The sequence below is a fragment of the Tenrec ecaudatus genome, chromosome 11 (assembly GCF_050624435.1).
Source record: "Tenrec ecaudatus isolate mTenEca1 chromosome 11, mTenEca1.hap1, whole genome shotgun sequence".
NCBI classification, from domain to species: domain Eukaryota; kingdom Metazoa; phylum Chordata; class Mammalia; order Afrosoricida; family Tenrecidae; genus Tenrec; species Tenrec ecaudatus.
In genome coordinates, this window is record NC_134540.1 from 52,717,851 (window position 1) to 52,737,745 (window position 19,895).

Consider the following 19,895-nt stretch of genomic DNA (forward strand, 5'->3'; position numbering starts at 1 on the left):
CAACACTCGTTTGTGACTGTTTTGTGTCGTCCAACACCAATTCTGGTACAACAGACTCCAATTTTGCTTTCTTATTGGAAAAAAAAAAAGTCAAATTATGGTGCCTTGTCAGCCTTTCAAGGGCTACTACAAAATTTTTTTAATGTTTTAATATACTATAGACCAGGAGCAGAGCTGTGCTTATATATTTGAATATTTTTACTGGTTCTGTTCATGTATAGTAATATCATAAACTATTTTAAAAATCACTTTATTGGGGGCTTGTACAACTCTTATCACAATCCATGTATACATCCATTGTGCCAAGCACATTTGCACATTTGTTGCCATCATCATTCTCAAAACATTTGCTTTCTGCTTGAGTCCCTTCATATTAGCTCCTCATTCTTCCCCTCCCTCCCCACTCCCACCTCCCTCATGAACCCTCAAAAATCCATAAATTATCTTTATTTTGTCATATCTTTTTTTTTCTTTTATTGCTCTAAGCCCAAGCCATCCAAAAGAAGGCATAGTATGTGTTCCCGGGCATTGTGGAATTAAAGGAAATTATTTGTGGTGGCCTTCATCATGGATGATGATGCCTGCTGGTAAAGTTGGTGTGTGTGTGTGTGTGTGTTGTGGGGGGTTGACAGTACTCATCATGTAGTATATGGATTGACAGCTGTGTATCAGTGCTACTGTGTATCATTGTTGCTGTATATCATTTTCACAGAGCTTACTACTGAACATGGATTTAGGTCTGCCTTTGTTGTCCATAGCTTTCTGAAAAACAGGTGATTGCAATTTAAGCTCTGATACAATTCCCTACTTCCTATTTAGATTTTTCTAAATCATTTTATTGAGGGCTCATACACTTATCCTATTAATAAACAGCAGTCAGCATGTACACTTTCCTCATCTGAACCACAATAAGTGAATATTTCTTGAATTTTAATAAATGGCATAAGCTATGAAGACGGAATAGGATAAAGTGCAAAACAAACCTGTTTGTCATGGGAAAGTTGTGGTAAAATGCAGTTTTTGATTCAATATATACATATTTTCTTATGATAAACAAAAAAGAAAACATCAAGGGAGGTCCTTAGGTCTGAGATTTGTTGTTTATTGAAGTTCTCCCTTGTTAAAGTATCACACTCTCCCCTTTATTAGTCTCTTGAAACTCTAATCCAATAAAACTCATTTTAAAATGTTATAGAAACAAACAAACAAAAAGAAATTAGGTATGTTGATTTTTTTAATTATAAAATAATTTCACTTACAATTCCTTTGGAACAGGGAATTGCAGCGCTCAGCATTGTAAAGGTGAAACTGAGGTACAGGGAGACAGACAGACATAACTGACAGGACAAGGGAGAGCAGAAACACAAATAGCTTTATTAGGGGGTGCTCCTGGACAGGTTCCGTGACCTAGGCCAACAGGTCAGGGAAGTCGTGTTCAGCAGTTGGGCGCGAGGGTTTTTTTTAAGGGGTAGTGAGGAATGTATGACAATTAGAATACGGGGTCTGGACACTCCAAGAATTGCTTGTCAACTCCTTGTGGCTTTCTTTGAACCCAGAGCATCTGGTTTCACTGGTTATCTTATCTGGCGCTATCTGCTGCTGACCAGGATGTGCAGGGAAGCACACACAGGGCACTGACCTGCTTCAGCTTAGTTCAAACGTTCCATCCGTTTTAGTGATAAATGGGTATGGATATCTAATCTGACTACTTCCTGCTGGTATGGGGCAACAAGAGGAGGGCTACGGGCTGAAATGGTCTGGACCAGCATTGGCAGGTAGGGGGCTATAAGGATGTAACAAAAGATGGTTATCAGTTAGATTGGATCTCTCTTTCATTTATTCTTGAAGGAACGTTAAAGGACAAGGGGTTAAAAGTAACAGCAAGTAAATTATTACCAGAAGTCCTACCAGGGGCATGACCCAGGCCATAATGGGATTTTGGAACCAGGAGGTGGATACTACGTTGCCCCAACGGCGACTTTTGATTTCTTTGGCCATGGTTTTTACATTTTGCTTAACCACTCCTGACTCATTAATTTAGTAACCTCACTCTTTTCCTAGAAACACGCACATACTTTCTTTTTGAGCTGTTAACAGATCTAATGCACGATGGTTCTGAAGGGTTACCTGTGTCAGGGATGTAAGCTGTCACTGTAAGGAGGTGAGACTCTGAGGTGGAGTCTATGACTAGCTGGAGGTGTCTGTTTCTGTGTTTGGAGCATACTGTATTCTAATGTTCTACTAGAAATTTCTGACACTGCTAGGGAGAAGGCAAAACTAAGGTTTACTAGGACAGGTAGGAATACAGCAACACTTTGCCTTACTATCCCTGATTTATTATCATGATAACAGCACTCTGGTGCTGCAGGGAGACTAGAGAGACTGGGATGGATTAGGAATGGTGCTCTTCTCAACCTTTGGGTGGGGAGTAACCATGTTAATTCATACTGACCATATCGGATGAGCTGAGGAACTTTGTACAGTAATTAGAAAACAGGGTCCTACTGTGGAAAAATTTACACATTGACTCATTTGCTCAGCCGAAGTTAGTGGTTGGGGGTCCTTTATGACCCAGCGTCTATCTAGAGTAAACCCTGAGTGGTGGTGGTGGGGGAAGGCATAAGCCTGAATAGATAACCGTGGAATGAAATAAGGTGCCTTGGAGGGAGAGAGGAGTTGGGCTGTGTTTGCTTTAGAACTGTTTTAGGAGGACTGCAGGTAAAGGGAAACCAATGCTGACAAGCTGGGTAAAGGGGATGGTGAAAAAGGTGTAGTAGAGGGGCGATGTGGGACAAAAGAGTCTAGGGGTCGGGAACTACTGGGTATATGGGGATAACAGCTTTGTTAATGAGGTGCAAGTCGTGGACCAGGCGATAAGAACCATTTGGTTTCTTACAGGTAAGATTGGAGTGTTGCAGGGAGAGTGGGTAGGAGTAATGAGGTTGTTGGAAAGGAGGCACTGTGTGATGGGTTAACATCGGGAAGCAACAGGGTCTGTACGGCCAGTTCTTCCAGGGTGGGTGAAAGAAGGGGAAGGAGCAGAGGTGCTGTGAGACCAAATGTATGGTGTAAGGAGGTTCCTAACTAATTTAAAATGTTTCTTCTTCTTCCCAACAGAGGGACCGGGCATGAAAGGATTATAAGGAAGGAATGAGTAAAGGGCCAGTACACCTGGGACAGGTAGGCTTGCCATCAGTATCCCTGACCGAGATTGAGGAAGGACTGCCTAGCCTTGGAAATGAGGGCCGGTCAGGAAAGGAAGCCTCTGTGTCAGAAGGAAATGTACTCACCAGATACCCTGAGCAAGATCCTAGGCTTGGCGAGGGTGATGGGGGCTTTCTTCAGACTTCTGCCAATCCCAGCAGGGCCAATGGTGGGTCAGGAATTAGAAGCACAGTCCCCACGCGGAGAGACACAAAGGGCCTGTCGATTTTCCAAGGACAGTCGGACTTCTTGTGTCCGCTTTGACCTCATGCTGGGAAGGGTTTGGTTGGAGCTCCAGGTCTGGGACACTCCTGTGACCAGTGCCCTTCGTTCCACACTTGAAGGCGGCACCAGGTGGTGGTCATTATTCCCATACACCCTAGGTCTGGGCTGCCCCTTTGGGGCTGTGGGGGATCACCCGCCACAGGGCTGCTACTAAGGCTTGGGTTTGAAAATTTACCTTATGTCAGAATCAGGCTTCACAGGCTGACTCTGCCTCCTCCTCATGGCTGTTAAAAACCTGAAATGTGTATTCACTAAATCTCAGACTGGGGTTCAAGGGTCTTTCAGGTTAAAGCATTAGTTAAGTGGCTTAAAAAGGGGTTGGACTTTTGTCAGGCTTTTGAGTGATCTTCATAAGTTTATTAAAATTGACTTGCATATGGGAAATTGCCTGAAGCCCAGCCAGGGCACTCTGAAGCATTTTATCATGGCGGGCACGTCTGTCCCTGCCTGCTTGATTGTTAATTTGATAACCCTAAGCAGGTTTTTGTCTGGGAACTGCATAGATCAGGATCGGTTAAATGAACCTGGTGGGGATACTGCTGAGCAGTGAGAAAAATGTGTTCCCTCTTATTGGCAGTTAGGGTAGAGGAAAGGACGACACAAATATCGTGCCAGGACAAAGCATAAGCTTGAGTTAAATATTAGGTGGTGGGATCGTTAAAAAGGAGCCTAAATGCTTTTCAGTCTGAGATAAATCAGGGAGAGAGCAGGGCACATGAAGCGGACCACTCTCTCAGTCCCGGCCACTTTCCAGAGCGGACAGAGAAGAAGGGGGTTCTGTGATCTTGTGTGCTTGCTAACTGCTGAGGGGAGTACTGACTCAGGTACCTCCAGCGAGGCGGGTAGATCAGGAGAAGAGGGCGTGGAGGGCTCCAGGTGGCCAGGATAGGGATAGGGGTCAGTAGGAGGGGAGACAAGGTATTCAGGCAGGTGTGAGAAGGTAGACTCCAGAGGGTGTGCAGAAGGAGGAGGAGAGGAGGAATTTTCTTTAGTCAAGAGGACTTGGGAAGGGGACCAGGAAATACAGAGAAAGAGATGGGAGTGCAGAGAAAAGGTGGCCTGGACATACAAAATCTCAGACTATTTGTGAGTTCACTGGCAAAAATTGTCGAGATTTCAGAGGATATTGGAATAAAAAATGCAGCGGGAGATTAAAGTTGTTGCTTCCTGGAGCTTTCTGACCCCTCCCTCCTGCAGGTAGACCACGGATTTGTGCACTGCTTCCCTATCTGGAGAGGTCTGTCAGAGGCTGTGGGTGTTGTTTCAGAGGAGGCTGAGCAGGGAGGGGGCCGGGAAGGGGAGAGACGGGCAGAGAGATTCCAGGGAGTCTAAAGGGTCTGGCTCCAGGGAGGGGACAGGTATCAGAGGCACAGTTGCCTCAGCCTTTGAGAGTTCAGGGATTATCAGAGGGAGGGGGTGCTGAGGGGTACACAGAATACGGGGGTTCAGACAAGGAGTAAGGGGGTCCGGAGAAAGACAGAAGGGGAGTTCTGTTAGGGGCCTTATTAAGAGAATGTTTGTCTAAGAAAACTTTAACAGGGTGACAGGTCGTAGAGAGGGACAGGAGCAAAGAAAGAAAAAGGCCTGAACATATGGAACTTCTGATTATTTGTGTTTGTTGATAAAAATTGCTGAGGTTGCGGAGAATGTTAAAATCAAAAGTGCTACTTTCTGGCTAGCACAACTCATTGTCCAATTGGTATCGAGGTCAAACTTGGTTACAGACAAAGACCAGGCGTTTAGGGCTGGAGATCAGGCGCCAAACCCAATTCAGTAAGGTTGGCAGTAGGCATCCTAAAGGAATGTCCTTAGGGGGTTGGGACAGAGGACTTCCCATTCTGTCTCAAACTGCAGGGGGTATGGACAGGGGAGAAGGGTGTCCCCTGTCCCTGTTCACACCCATCAGTCAGAAAGCGATGTGGTAACTGTGAGGGTATCCTGATCAGAGTTAGGGACCCAGGGGAGTCCTGGACTCTCTGGAACAGGAAGCTTCCCTGGCGCGTATATGTGGCTTTTGGTGCAGCAGACAGGGATGTTGGATCAGAGACACAATAGAAGCCAAGGAGGGGAAGGGGGACCTGGTTTTGATGGCGGATAAAATGGAGGTTGATCAGAGGCCTTTGTTCATGGTGAGAGGAAGGAGAAGCAGAACATTTTAGAGAAAGCACTGCAGAGCCGCAAACGCAAAACACACAAACAGGTAGAAAAGGCTCGGACACACCCTCTGCTTCCAGTCCAGGCAGAGGGTGCAGTGACTGCTGGCCTAGTGCTGCCGGGAGTCCTGTTCTCAGCAGGGATCCCAGGAGGTAAACAGAGACAAAAGGCTGGAGGCCACATGAGAGAAGACTGACAGAGAAAAAGGGACACGAGAAACTGGCCCTATCGCCACGCCCCTACAGGGAAAGGCAGTCATGTCCAGCTCCTCCTGGTACCAGGGCTGCAGAATAATCCCCCGCAGCGGCGCCACGTCCAGCCTCCTGGTGTACTTGCTTTTCAGGGCTCTCAGCTAGTTAGCCGCCCGTGGACCCTAAGTTCCCGTATGAGTTTGCTGGCCCTCAGTGTCCAGAGTGACAAATGAGACAAACGAGAAACAGAATGAACATACAGAGAGAGATACTGACCAGAAATCACCTGTCCAGGCGGGCTTCCAGAGGTTCGAGAGGAGAGGAAAGGTGGGCTACGTCCCAGCCATAGCAGGGCCGGGATGGCACGGAGCCCATGTGTCTACTTCTCCCGGGCTTCAAGCTCCAAATGTAAAGGTGAAACTGAGGTACAGGGAGACAGACAGACAGACATAACTGACAGGACAAGGGAGAGCAGAAACAGAAATAGCTTTAGTAGGGGGCATTCTCGGACGAGGTTCCGTGACCTAGGCCAACAGGTCAGGGACGTCGGGCTCAGCTGCTGAGGGTTCGGGTTTTTAAAGGGGTGGTGAGGCATGTATGGCAATTATGGCAATTAGCATATGGGGTCTGGACACTCCGAGAATTGCTTGTTGACTCCTGTGGCCTTCTTCGAACCTGGAGCATCTGGTTTCACCAGTTATCTTCTCTGGCACCGGCCGCTGCTGACCTTCAGGGACCTGCAGGGAAGCACGTGCAGGGCCCTGACTTCCTTCAGCATCGTCCAAGCAAGCGTCACAGAAATGCTGGCTTTGCTGCTCCCCGTAAATGCTCTTAATCACGACATGCACATGTGGAAGAACGCCTTCCATGGCTTCTGAAATGGACACCACGTTAACCCTTGAAATCCACATTTCTATTGCTTCACTGTGTCCTAGCTTCCTATTGGCTGCCCACACTCAGTGACGGGTGAATTTGGATGGGGAGGGGGTGTAAAACATCACCCTCTGGTTCCTTAGCATTTTTCCTGTTTACCTTCTTTGTTTACAGAAGTAACAAACGCAAGGGAATCAAACTGTAGTATTTCATCCAATGGATGATGAGTGTTACGAAATGAGTAACTATTACAAGTAGGGTTGCGTCTCAGTTTTTACATCCATGGATGGAATGAACATTACTTCAGACACTCACGATACGCAGTTGCTCAGATGAATGTTCCCAGAGAATATGGAATGTAAATTTGTGATTTCCGTATTGGGCAGCTGCCCAGCTCTTACCTCAGAGAGAACCCCGGCTGTAAGTGCCATGCAAACAGTCAGTTTGCTGAACTAAACAAACAAAAATTAGGTATTGGCTCTGCTGAACCTGGGCGAACCTGCTAATCCCACCAGCTGTTCTCTGCCCTACAGGGTCACTACAGCAGTGAGTTTCCCATTCTCGCCCAGGTTAAGAAAGCATCCGTCTCTTTGCTGTTGTTAACGACTGACTGTCGAATCCCTTTCGGTTCCTGGGGCTCCGTGTGTGCTGAGAAGGGCTTCCGGGGACTGCACCGCTGGCACCTGAGCACCGCAGGTCACCAGGCCTGTTTCTCTGAGGTCTCGCTGAGTGCCTCTGAACCACCAACCTTTGCTGGTGAACAACCACGACCTAACTTGCCGTCCACCACAAGCCATTTGTACCACTAAGAGATCTCACACCTTTAGAACTTAAAACATCATCATCATCATGAAATTTCAAATCAATGATTATCAATAAAATGGGAATTATGATAGAGATTTTCAATAAAATACCAATTAAACAGACCTGGAAAGCGAAAATATCTGGGGTTTTGTTTTTTAAGGTTAAAGCCAATATTCCGGATCAGGAGATAAGATCCTATGATCTTGGAAACCTGATTTGGGCGGACAAATGGTAAGAATGACACAGCGAGTCTGAGCACAGTGGTTTGGAAGCAGAGTCCAGTTTCCAGTTGTGCCAGCGCTACTCAGGGGGCGATAAAGAAAGGCACAAGAAGCAACGTTAATACGGCGCTTCCCAAAGCTGATGAGCAAGTGGACATGGCTTTATCCAAGCCGCCCCTCAGAGGAGCAGGGAGCTGAAGCTTTTGTGACTTTTTCATAACAGGCAGAATGCATTTACTGACCTACTTTGCTTCTACAAGGCAGAATATTATATATATGTGTGTGTGGGTATATACACATATATAAAATAAAACCTTAGAATGCATATGCATGTATAATAAAATATTAGAATAAAAGGGGAGTGGTGCCTTAAAGAACACAAAATAGATATCAACCTATCTGGCATCAAAAGAGTTAAGGGCAGGAAACATGCTAACTTCATGAAGTGGGGTAGATGAAACATTAAATGACTCCAGACAAAGCATAAGGATTTCAACTAGATACAGAGAAATTGCTGCCAAAGTAAGAGAGAAATTCTGGTCTTTAAGTTAGTTCTTAAAGATCTGAGTTCAGAGTAAGCAGGTCTAGACTTATAAAGTTGGAACCAGACTCCCCAAACTCTTCCAGTCCTACGTTCATCAACTTCTCCCTGCCCGCACAACAAAACGTGAAGGGCTGTTCTTCATCAGTGAATGGCTGTGAGTTCCCTGGTGTGGCTTTTATTAGAACTTAAATTCTGCATATCCCTGTTTACAAAAGGCTATGGTTGGCAGTGTCAGCCCCAAATCCATTTGCAAAATCCCTCTCAGAGATTGGGCCTCATTGAATTCTTTATAACCATTAATCAAGGACCTAGATAATCTTTCCCTCAGGCAGAGTGGCTTGGAAAGTAGACTGCCTCCACCCTCGCCAGTCTTAGTTGTTGATGAGGGTGCGTCCCTTGCTAGAGATCACCTTACTGTCATACAAGGGTCGCATAGTTATGAGTCATGCCTTATCTCACCCCGACTGCCTGAGTTTCGAGGCCCTGTAAGCCCTTGCATAGAATCATGTAAACCCTTCTCTCGAACATGATGTACATGGCCTTGTTCCTGCTTCTATGGTCTCGCCTCAAACTGTGATGCACCGATCACTCACCAGTCATGAATTTATGATGGTTCCTTTGTCCCTTGTCTATATAACTAGCATCCCAACTGTGAATCCTCAAATGTCATTATGACCTCTTGCTAATGTCCTTCCTCATCTGGATGATGTATCTGTTTCTTTGAATTGTTTTTTGTCCTTTTTAAGAGTTAATAAATGTCCTCCTTAAATTATACTTGATATTGGAGTCTCTTTTGTATCCTAAAATATGCTATAAGAGAAATACCCTAAGGGGCTGGCTTTAAAGAACAGGAATGTATTTTTTCATAGGTCTGTATTCTAAAAGTCCAAATCAGGGTCTCAGCCCGATCCATTTCTTCCTTACAGGCAGTCCTTAGTTCCGGGACTTGATGCTCACATGGCTTGTTTTCCCCATTTTTATAACCCTATGCCTCTGGGGGTGCTGCCAGGTAGATGTTGGACTACTAGTCCTAAGGTTAGTGGCTCAAATCCAACAGTTTCTCTAAGGGGGAAAGATGAGGCAGTCTGCTTCTGTCAATATGTACATCCTTGGAAACCTTATATCATTGGAATGGTCCTGGTGGCAGTGTGATAAGTGTTTTGGTTTGTTGTCTCATTTAAGATAACCTGGTGGCACAATGGTTAAGCCTCCACCTGGCAACAAAATGGCAGGCAAGTATTCTGATGGGAGCGATGTGGCCCTGACTCCATAAAGATGACAGCCTTGGAAACCCTGTGGGCAGTTCTACTCTCTTCTACAGAGTCACTGTACGTTGACATCAACTTGGTGGTTTATTGGGGGTGGGGGTTGTTTGTTTGCTTGCTTGTTTGTTTAATCTGCTCTTTTTAAATTTTAGGATCAAGTTTATCACTTACCCTCTCTTGATATTATCTAATTGATATAACACAGAACATTCTATTTCCAAACAGTATTATATCTATAGGTCCTGGGGTTAGTATTCCAACAAATATTTTAGGGAGACAGAATTCAATCCATGACAGTGGCCTGTTGTGTGGTTACTCAGAAACTCACATTCCTTTCATGTTGTGCCTCTACTATTCCTTCAGAGTTCCGGATCGTCCCTTCCAGCCAGCGGACATGTAGAAGGGAGCACGTAGAAGGTAACATGGGAAGTTCTGTGGATACGGCTTCCAAATTAAGAGCCAAGGTCAAGTAGATAAGCCCGTGATATTTTACTAGGCAGAATTCGGTCACACGACCACATTTAACTAGAAGGAAGACTGGAAAATGCAGCCCAGCTGAGAAAGAGGAGGGAGAAATAGGGCTTAATGAACTGATATACTCTCTATTACAGTTCAACAGATGAATCTTGTCTGAAAGCAGAGAATACCAGTGTGGTAGTTGCATAATTTTATGTCACATTGATAAATCGGTTATAGGGGTGTATTCTAACCTGTCAATCAGGTCACCGGCTGATTGATGCCTCCTGGTGAGCATGTCCTTCTCATGAGGATTCTGGGAGTTTTCGTCGCTTCCTCCCTGGAGGTGGGTCACATTCTTTCTCATCTGTGGACAAGCCGGATGGAGCCAAGCTGTTGGCAACCACCACTGGACCCACAGGACTTTCCACCCACTGGCCTGTGATCATCCTGAATTAGGCACCATTGCATGTGTTGCATGATTCTGAACAGGAATTCATGGACTAATATCGGACTTATGGGCTAATGTTGAACTTTTGGACTAGGCTGGGATGTTTTATTGATGCATAATTACTTCTTGATATATAGTTCTCTCTTATACATATATGAGTGTCTCTGGATTTGTTTCTAGAATCAGCCCAGTCTAACACAACCAGACAAAGATTAATTTGTGTGTGGTTTCTTTACACGGTAGCATTCAATTGTATAGCTCATTATCAACTCATAACCAACTACGTAAAGCCTTGAGAAGAATGGGAATGCCAGAACACTTTGTTGTGCTCATGTGGACCCTGTTTGTGGACCAAGAGACAGTCATTCCATCAGGACAAGGGACTGTTTCCGGGTTTAAAACCAGAAAAGGTATACATCGGTGTTGTATCCTCTCATGACACTTGTTCAATCTGTATGCTCATCAGATAATCAGAGAAGCTAGAGTATATGAAGAACGCGACATCAAGATCGGAGGATATTTTATTAAGAACCTTAAAAACAAAAAGAACCGGGGAGGAAGGGGGAATAAAAAAAGAGGACCTGATGCAAGGGGCTTAAGTGGAGAGCAAATGCCTTGAGAATGATTGGGGCAGGGAATGTATGGATGTGCTTTATACAATTGATGTACGTATATGTATGGATGGTGATAAGAGTTGTATGAGTCCCTAATAAAATGTAAAAAAAGAAAAGAGGAGAAAAAAATGATTAGGGCAAAGACTGTACAGATGTGCTTTATACAATTGATGTATGTATATGTATGAACTGTGATAAGAATTGTATGAGCCCCAATAAATTGTTAAAAAAAATAAAAAAAAAAACAAAAAACTATGGAATATCAAAAGCATTTGTATCTAAAAACATCAGTTTGTTCTTAAACTCAATAAAGTCCTTCCAAAGAGCTGGAAAAAAAAAAGAACCTTTGACATGCATTTAACACAATCTTGTTTGCTCAAAGTGGGTAGGACCTGAAGTATGACTGATGAAGATCAAGGATTACCACCTTCAATATGTATCACAAATCAATGAAAACTAGGCCAACATTCTCACAACTCGACCAATAGGTAGCATCTTAATAAACCAAGTAAAGATCAAAGTTATCCAGGATTTTGTCTTGCTTGTATCCACAATCAATGTTCATAGAAGCAATACTCAAAAGAGATCAACTGATGCATAGCATTGGGTATAGCTAGTACACCAGATCTCTGTAAAAAGTTCAAAAATAAGGATGTCACTTTCAGGCTTAAGGTGTGCCTAGCCCAAGTCACAGTATTTTCAATCATCTCATATGCATGTGAAAGTTGGCCACTAAATAAGGAAGAGTGAAGAAGAATGGATATGTTTGAATTAAGGCACTGCCAAAGACCATTCAAAGGACCGTGGACTCCCAAAAGAACAAACAAATCTGTTTTAAAAGAAGTACAGCCAGAATGTTCCTTTGAATTGAGGATGGCAACACTTCCGCTCACGTGCTTTGGTCTCGTTGTAGGGAGAGGATAGAGTGAATGGGCAGTGAAAACGAGGAAGATCCTTGCATAAACGGATAGAGTGGCTGCAACTGTGTGCTCCAACACAACAACAATCATGAGGATAGCACAGGGCTAGGCGGTGTTTCATTCTGTTGTATATATGGTTGTTGAGTCAGGACCGACTCATCAGTCAGGACCACAAGGTCAGCAGTTTGAAACCACAAGCTGTTTCAAGGATGAAAGATGAATTGGATATCTGCTCCCATAAAGATTCACAGTCTAGTCTCTATCCTCCAGGATCACTATGAATTTGAACCAATTCTATGACAAAGAGTTTTGAGTTTGAGATAATTCAACAAATTGTTCCTGAATCCCTATGATGTGATAAGTTTGGAGTACCCGAGTGAGATGCAAGATGAACAAGGCAGATCTGAACTTGAGGCACAAAGAGATCATTCCAAAGCAATGAGGTAACAACCGTGATCACAGTAAACATAGGATACATGGAAACAGAGGGCAATTCTTAGTTCAGTCTGGAATATTAGAAGACTTTCTAGTTGAAGCCATAGTAGTGCTGAATCAAGGATGCTGAACATCGGACTAGGAGAAAAAGAATTTTTTTAAAAAGCAACAATCCAAACAATGACTGTGAAAGAGAACTACAAGCAATTCAATAATGATTAGAGTGTAAATGGATGAGCAAGGAGGATAGGAGCTGAAGGTGCAGGAACTTACCAAGGAGAACCTGACATTCTATAAGAGGCAACTGAACACTCCAATGAATAATGGAAGGAATCGGGGCTGTGTGAAAGAAGATAGAAGTCTCCACCAATCTTTTTTCTTTAGAAGCAGATCATTCGGTTCTTCTTCCCAGTCTAGTTTAGGCTGGAAGCTCCACTGAAGCTTGTCCAACATGGACACCTGAAACGCCAGTTGCATTTCAGCATCACAGCGACACAAAAGCCACCACAATTTGACAAACTGACATATAAGTGATAGACTAAGGCGTACTTGACCCAAGTCATAATTCCCATTGCCTTATATGCATGTGAAAGCTGAACAGCAAATAAGACCGCAAAACACTTAGTGCCTTTGAACTGTGGTGTTTACAAAGAATGTTGACGGGTACCATGTACTGCCAGAAGGAACAAATGTGTGATGGTCATTCAACCAGATGTTCCGTCAAATGAGCATGGGGAGAGTTCATTCATCTCATGTGCTTTGGATATGTTGTTAAAGTGCATGATCAGCAAAAAGTAAGAAAAAAAGACATACTCTTACTGAGATGGGTTGCGGGGAGGGAGCTGTGTACAGAGCAGGCAGGGTTGCTCCTGCTGTAACTAGGGTCACTCTGAGTTGAAACTGACTTGAAGGCACCCAACAACAACTAAGGAGGGACTGAAGCATTGATAAGCGGTCACGCTGGTTTCAAGGTCAGACTTGAAGACTCTGAACATCACCAGGAGTTCTGGTGGCCTCCTGGGCGGCACCCACACTGAGCTCTTAACCGCAGGGTCTGTAGTTGGAATTGACCAGCAGCTTCTCCGAATGAGGAGGGCTTTCTGCTCCTGTCAAAGTGGGTCCCCGGGGAAACCCAAAGGGGCAGTGCCAACCTTGCCTGTGGGGTTAGGATGGATCAGAACTGACTTGAGGTTTGGAAGACTTGGAGACCAAGTCTTTGTCACCCTCGAGGTAGCTGATAAGGACATGACTTAGGCTGCAGAGGAGGCCTCCCTCAAACACTCGCTTCCGTTGGGTCCGTTGGAACTCATGGCGACCCTTAGAGCAGGGCAGAATTGCCCTGTGGATTGCAACTCTTAACAGGAATAGCTAGCCTCACCTTTCTCCTGTGGAGGGACTCGTGCTTTCAAACTGCTGACCTTGGGGTTAGCAGCCCAATGTGTCACCAGGCCTCCAGAGGGATTATGAAGAATTAAAATGTAACAATTGGGTATATGAGAGGGTTGAACTATTAGGCAGATAGGGCAGGGATGGGATGTCCATTGACGCATGCCCAGAGAGCCAAGTGCAAGAACAAAGGGTGGTGCACTGCACATGCTCAGAGGCCTAGGTTTTCCTAGGCATGGGTGGGCGCTAATCCTGGATCGGCTCACCTGGGCCAGGTGAATTCAATTCAGCCAATGGGGTTGATCTGGGGTCGTCTACCACGCCTCCCTGTAGAATCCTTCAAAAGGCAGGATCCAGGGGGAACTTGGAAGAGAAGTTGGGAGAGATCTAACAGAGTAGCAGGGAAAGAGATCTTTGCGTGACCCCGAGCAGTCTCTGCCAGGCCGCATGGTCGGGAGGAACCCTATGAGTGCCGTGTAAACCTGAAACTTCTTCTAGCTCTCATGAAACTCACTTGGATCACGAGCCAGGTTTTGGCATGAATTCTTTCTCGCGCGGAGCCAAGGACCAAGGTGCAACTCAATCTCCAGAGAGATCTAACAGAACCAATCTTAAACTTCTGAAACACAAAACCTGGTAATGTAAGCAGGCACTGAGAGAGAGCGAGCAGTGGGTGAGTGTGAGTTAGAGTTTTTCAGTTACCTATTGTGTAAACAAACCAAAATAAATGGCGTAATTACTCAGGAATTCAGTGAACCAGGAATGTGGGCAGGGTTCAATGGCATGGATGTTCTGGATCCCATAATGCCTTGAGCTATGGCTGGGGAGACTAAGGAGTCGAATCACAAGGAGAGTGCTCCCCTCAATGAATAGCGCTTTCATCTGGCAACTAGAGAACGGGGCTCAGTGTGCAGGAGGGTTAGCAACATCCCTGGCCTGGCCTCACAAGGTAACAATAGCAGTTTTTCTAATTATGGTATCTAAAATATGCCTTTCTGATAGTGCCAGTTGTGAAACAAGTAGAATTGACCCAGGATGGGAGAGATTTCAAATCCGCAGCGTGTATGTGTGCAGTGGGCCAATACTGAGGAGAATAGACAACAGTAAGAACATTGGGGGCCGTGGGGAAACCAAAAGCAAGAGTCTGTAGGAAAACCAAGGACAGGAAATTGTGGGACAGTGGTCATGCTAGTGTCTTCTCATTACCCTACCTCCACTGCCTACTGGTCCACACCCACTCCATTTTTGTGTGAAACACTTTTATGATCTTTTACAGATTTTCCCAGTGCAACGCAACAGTGTGTTTCTTAACTGCTGCTTCCTGGGCACAGTTTCCAACTTCACAACAGCGCGCAAGCAGCCACCGCAGGATGAATGGAGACGGCAAACTCAACTCTCCTCACAGAGAACCTGGAAGCAAGAAGGGAGCGGGAGACCTGAGAGTCACAGTAGGAACGACATCCGGAGAGGTCCCTTCCTTCTTCAGCTGGGACGCCGAGGTTCTTGTCACGTGGAAACACTGGAGCTGGCTTAAGTGTCACTCAGTCCATTGTGTGCTAGAGATCACGCTTCTGGCCCCCTAAAGATGGGAATTTTATGGACGTGGTAGTAAGATATCAGGATATTGATAAGTGGAAAAGCCAGGTGCTCCAGTCCCCTCCCACACACCTGCACCAATAAGCCCAGGCCAAATGATCACCGTTATAGCCTCAGATGAATCCTGGGGATAGCGTCAGCTCCTGAGCTTCATTTTTGTTAAAGATACACCCAAGAAAAAGTCTGTGAATCAAAAGTCCAGATGACTAGGATGACTCCCACACTTGTCACTAAGGGACTGAAAGGATAATGGATGAGAGATCCTCACTGAACAAGACTTCTGGTACTTGTTACGAGCGCCTGGAGCCACCCAAACTGCAGTCGGTCATAGACGGTTCCAACAAGCTATTGCTCCCTTGCCAAAGGAGATTTGTGAAGGTTCAGTTCTTCAGCCGGCCCTCCAGAGTGACTAGAGCAATGGAGATCTCCCCAGAGGAAGTTCCTGAACATTTTCATAGGCACGGGCTGGCGATCAGCGGACAAGGGAGGTCGCAGGAGGAAGGCTCTAAGGTAAGGACTCACTCCTGGCAAGATTAGGCAACCAATCTACAGATCTCGTTATCCCTATATTACTATAGTTGACGTTTCCTTTCTGTAACCATTTCTAAATGTGGTACAGCCTTACTGCTGTTCCTTCCCTGCCAACTGCCGATCTCACACGGGGGCCAGCATCTTCCTTCCTTGGGTAAACTTTCTATTCTTTTATCTGCCCAGCAATAACTCAATCATGGAACCACACTGCAACCCTAACATATTACAGAAAATGAAAAGGTCACAATTATACAAGAGCTATTTCTCCATTCCAGTCCCGGAAGGGCCTTCACAAAAGACCATCTGTGGTGGTTACATTATCTGGTGTCAATTTGAGACTTGAGTGAAGGGGTTCAGCTTAGCCTGCCAATCAGGTCGCAGCTTGATGACCTTATTTGGAGGTGCTAAGGAGACAAATAGCTCTTTGGAAACAGGACACATGCTTAATCCTTGCAAGGCATGCTTGCTGACAAGGAAGGTGAAGCTACGCTAGAACCTTGGAGCTGAAGGAGCCATGTGGTGATCCCCTGCCAGTGCTGAGATGCTTCCACTGCCACTGAATCCACAAGACTTTCCAGCCACTGGCTGTGATCTTCCTGAATCACATCATTGCATGTGCTTCGTGAGTCTGAAGAAAATCTATAAAGTGGTATCTCAGGCATAGAGGCTAGTATCTGACTTATGGGCTTGATCTGGACTGGGCTGGGATGTTTTCTCAATATACAATTGATATTTGAGCTCTTTCTTATATACACATATGAGTATCTCTGGATTTGTTTCATTAGTCCACCCAGACTAACACACCATCCTTACCAACATAACAAGTTTTCATGTCAAGCAAAACCAACAGAAAGAAACACGAAACAAAGAAGAATTTGTGTAATATTTATTTTCTACCTTCCCCAAATTGGGCTTTATTCTTACCGTTTCCCAATACCGTTCCCTTTTTTTCCTAGAAATCCCAATTTATTTATGTTTTTACACAAAATGCTTAAAATCATGTTTACCTGGAATTATAGCAAAACACCTCTCCAGAAGTGGGGGTGGAAAAACCCACAGATTTAATCTTATGCAGCATTTTCAAAAACACATATTAATATATCTTCATAAACTATTTAAAATAAAACCCTTCATCCTTTAAGGTTTATTAACATTTTTTAGTTCACTGACACAACTCCCAAAATACAATAATTCTATTCATGTTCATGAACGAGGTGGGAAATACACTAAAAAATGGATTTTAATCCCTGAGGTGCCAGTTAAAATGGACAAGGTTGCCATTGCAACAGAAGATTAAAAAATCAGCTATAAATAATAAGCATGGATCATGTGATCTAGATCAAAATGATCTCCAGAACCCGGCTGGAGTCCTTAGAAAATTTCATTTCCTGGGTTAAGTTCACTCTGCTGTCCCTTGCCCTCGTGCTGTAACAATCTTTCCTTTTGCAAAGGAATAAGACATAACGACGACGTAGGTAGAAACTTCTGGAGCCCGAGAAATCCAGAGAACCCACAGTCCCATTTCTCTAATCTCTGCCCACTTGCCAGAGACAGTTTTGTAGCACCATCCCGAGACCTGGAAAGGTGGATGATGTAACTGAGTTGGTTCTTCTACTTCTCTGTACAGTCCATCAAAAAGGAGCAGACATCAGCCTTCCTGGTTAGAAAATGAGTGTCCTGCTCTTTTCCGTCACCATAAAAAAAAATAATAAAAAGCCAGGCATTCCATCTTCTCCCGTCCGCTTGTGTCTATCAACAGAACTGGGTTTTAGTCTGCTGTGCCCACGTCTGTGCAGACCCTGGCTCTCCTTGGTGGCTCTCCCCGAACAGCTCAGCGGGGGAAGCTGCACTCATGCCCCACTCCCTAGTAGTAGCAGTTCAGGTTCCTGGTGCCGGGCACCTCAGGCTGGCCATTCATCCAGATCTCCCTGATAATGCGTTCCCGCTCCTCCAGCCGCTGGGCCCGCTCCAGCTCCTCAGCCGACGTAAAAACGTTCTTGTTCAAAGTCCTCTCGAAGCGGCGGTGTCTCCGGACCGAGAGGTCAGACGCAGTGTCCGAGCCGCCATCCTCACTGTCACTGCTTCCACTGCTGCTCTCTCTGTCCTGCAAGAAGGTCCTCCGGGTAGGACGCCGCCGGCAGTCAGTGTAGCAAGAGATTCTCATCACCAAGGCAACCAGTGTGAGGACCAGTCCAACGCACACGCCAGAGACAAAATACAGGGCTGCCCGTTCAGGATTTTCTGGAGAAGGATAAGAAGAGAAGACTTAAGAGGTGACAACTCCATAGCCTGAGACCAAGTCTAACTCCAGTCCAGATCACAAACCTGAGCTTTGATGGTTACAAATTCTGCCCTGCCTTATGCAGTCAACCCATCACTACTGACCAGTGGGTGAGGGCTTCTTTTTCCTGTACTTGCAACGTCAGTTTTTAAATTATTTCAAAATGAAAAGTTTTTTTAAAAGGAAAAGAGCAAATTATTTAACAACTGTCTGTAAAATTCATTCATTTATTAGACATATTTGCCCAAAGCCCCCTTTTTGGGAAGCACAGAAAAATCCTGACTTCTGAATGTGCTTGTGCAACATTGGAACTGCCTTGTAAGCAGGTCCCTTCTGCAATGACTACCAGAAACCGAGGCGTCTGGCTTTTCACGCCCTTGTGTAATCGCCTCTGCCTGCGGACAAGCTATCCCTCATGACTGCCTTGCCGACGTGGGCCGGGTTCCAGACCACCTCAGAAGGGGAACAGAGCAATTAGACAAATTACGCAAACTTATGTGTTCACTATACTGCTGTCTATTAAGTGTGCAATATCACGATGAAAAAAACCCAAAGTGGAAACAGTGTGAAAAATGGCCAAAACAAGACACAAGGACACAGGCTGTTGGGAAAACAGTGCCGATAGACGGGCCTGGGATGCAAGGTTCCCACACACCTTCAATCTGTACAAGGACAAACAAAATCCACTTTCTGCAGCCAGCAATAAAGGGAAGCATGGCAAAACGAGGACTGCCAGCCTAGCAGAGGTGACGGGCACCACTGCTACCACGAGGTTCCGGGGTCTGTGGCTGCCACCCTGCTCCTTCCCTTGCTGTCTTGTCTTACTTGCTTGCACTGATGAAGACATGCACAGCCAGGTTGTCAGATTCCCACAGGGGGTTGGCATTGCACGGAGTGAAGGGCAGTCTCTTGCCACCAGCCTTGGAGGAAGTGGACAAGGCCATGTGAGGGAGCTCATAAGCCAATCAGCTTTTGGTCAAGCTTGAGGTGGCCAACACAGCCCCCGAGGACAACGTGACTGCAGCCTTGTGCAAGACCTTCAATTGGATAAGTCAGCCAGGCGGCACCTGGACCTTTGATCCACCGAAACACAGAGATGGTATATGGTGTCATTTTAAGCCATTGAGTTGAGGGGATATTGGCTACACAGCAATAGCCAATTCATTTAAAGCCAGGGTAGGCATTTTGGAATGACTTCATAGTGGTAATCATCCGGGGATTTATGGGGGCCTGAACTCTTCCTTGGTGACAGGAGAAAATGATCATTCTCATGGTGAGCAGTGTGCTACGTGAACCCAGTGAGGATGTCTACAAGATGAACCCAACCGACGGAGAACATGCCTGTGGGCGCATAGCTTCCTTCTCCTGGCATATGTGAGAACACGGGGACATACCTGGGCAGGATCACAGATCCTGGTCAAACGGAAATGAGCCAAGACTGATGCCTGTAAATATATTTCCTGTGATTCATACTCACTTTTGGAGGAGCCCTAGTGGTCTAGCAGGAGCCCGGTGGCATAATGGTGATGGGTTTTGCTGCTAACCACAGGGTCAGCAGTTTAAAACCCTCAGCTGTTCCTTGAGAAATGTAAGGATTTCTACTCCCGTAAGAGTCACAGTCTAGGAAACCTACCCAGGCAGTTCTCCCCTGTCCTACGGTGTCACTGTGAGTCAGCATCTTCTT

General features: G+C 45.4%; 1 protein-coding gene across 3 annotated transcripts in view; it reads right to left on the bottom strand.

Annotated features, from left to right (window-relative positions):
* Nucleotides 1-19,895, bottom strand: part of TACR1 (tachykinin receptor 1) — a 675,223-nt gene that overhangs the window by 603,538 nt on the left and 51,790 nt on the right. For 2 of the 3 annotated variants that reach the window (XM_075563059.1, XM_075563058.1), the window contains exon 5: nt 16,814-18,171. The exons of the other annotated variant lie outside the window; for it this stretch is intronic. In XM_075563059.1, coding sequence (XP_075419174.1) covers nt 17,795-18,171 — 377 coding nt within the window. In that variant the 3' untranslated portion in view covers nt 16,814-17,794. Of the gene's footprint in view, nt 1-16,813; nt 18,172-19,895 lie in introns of those variants that run through there. 3 annotated transcript variants of the gene reach the window in all.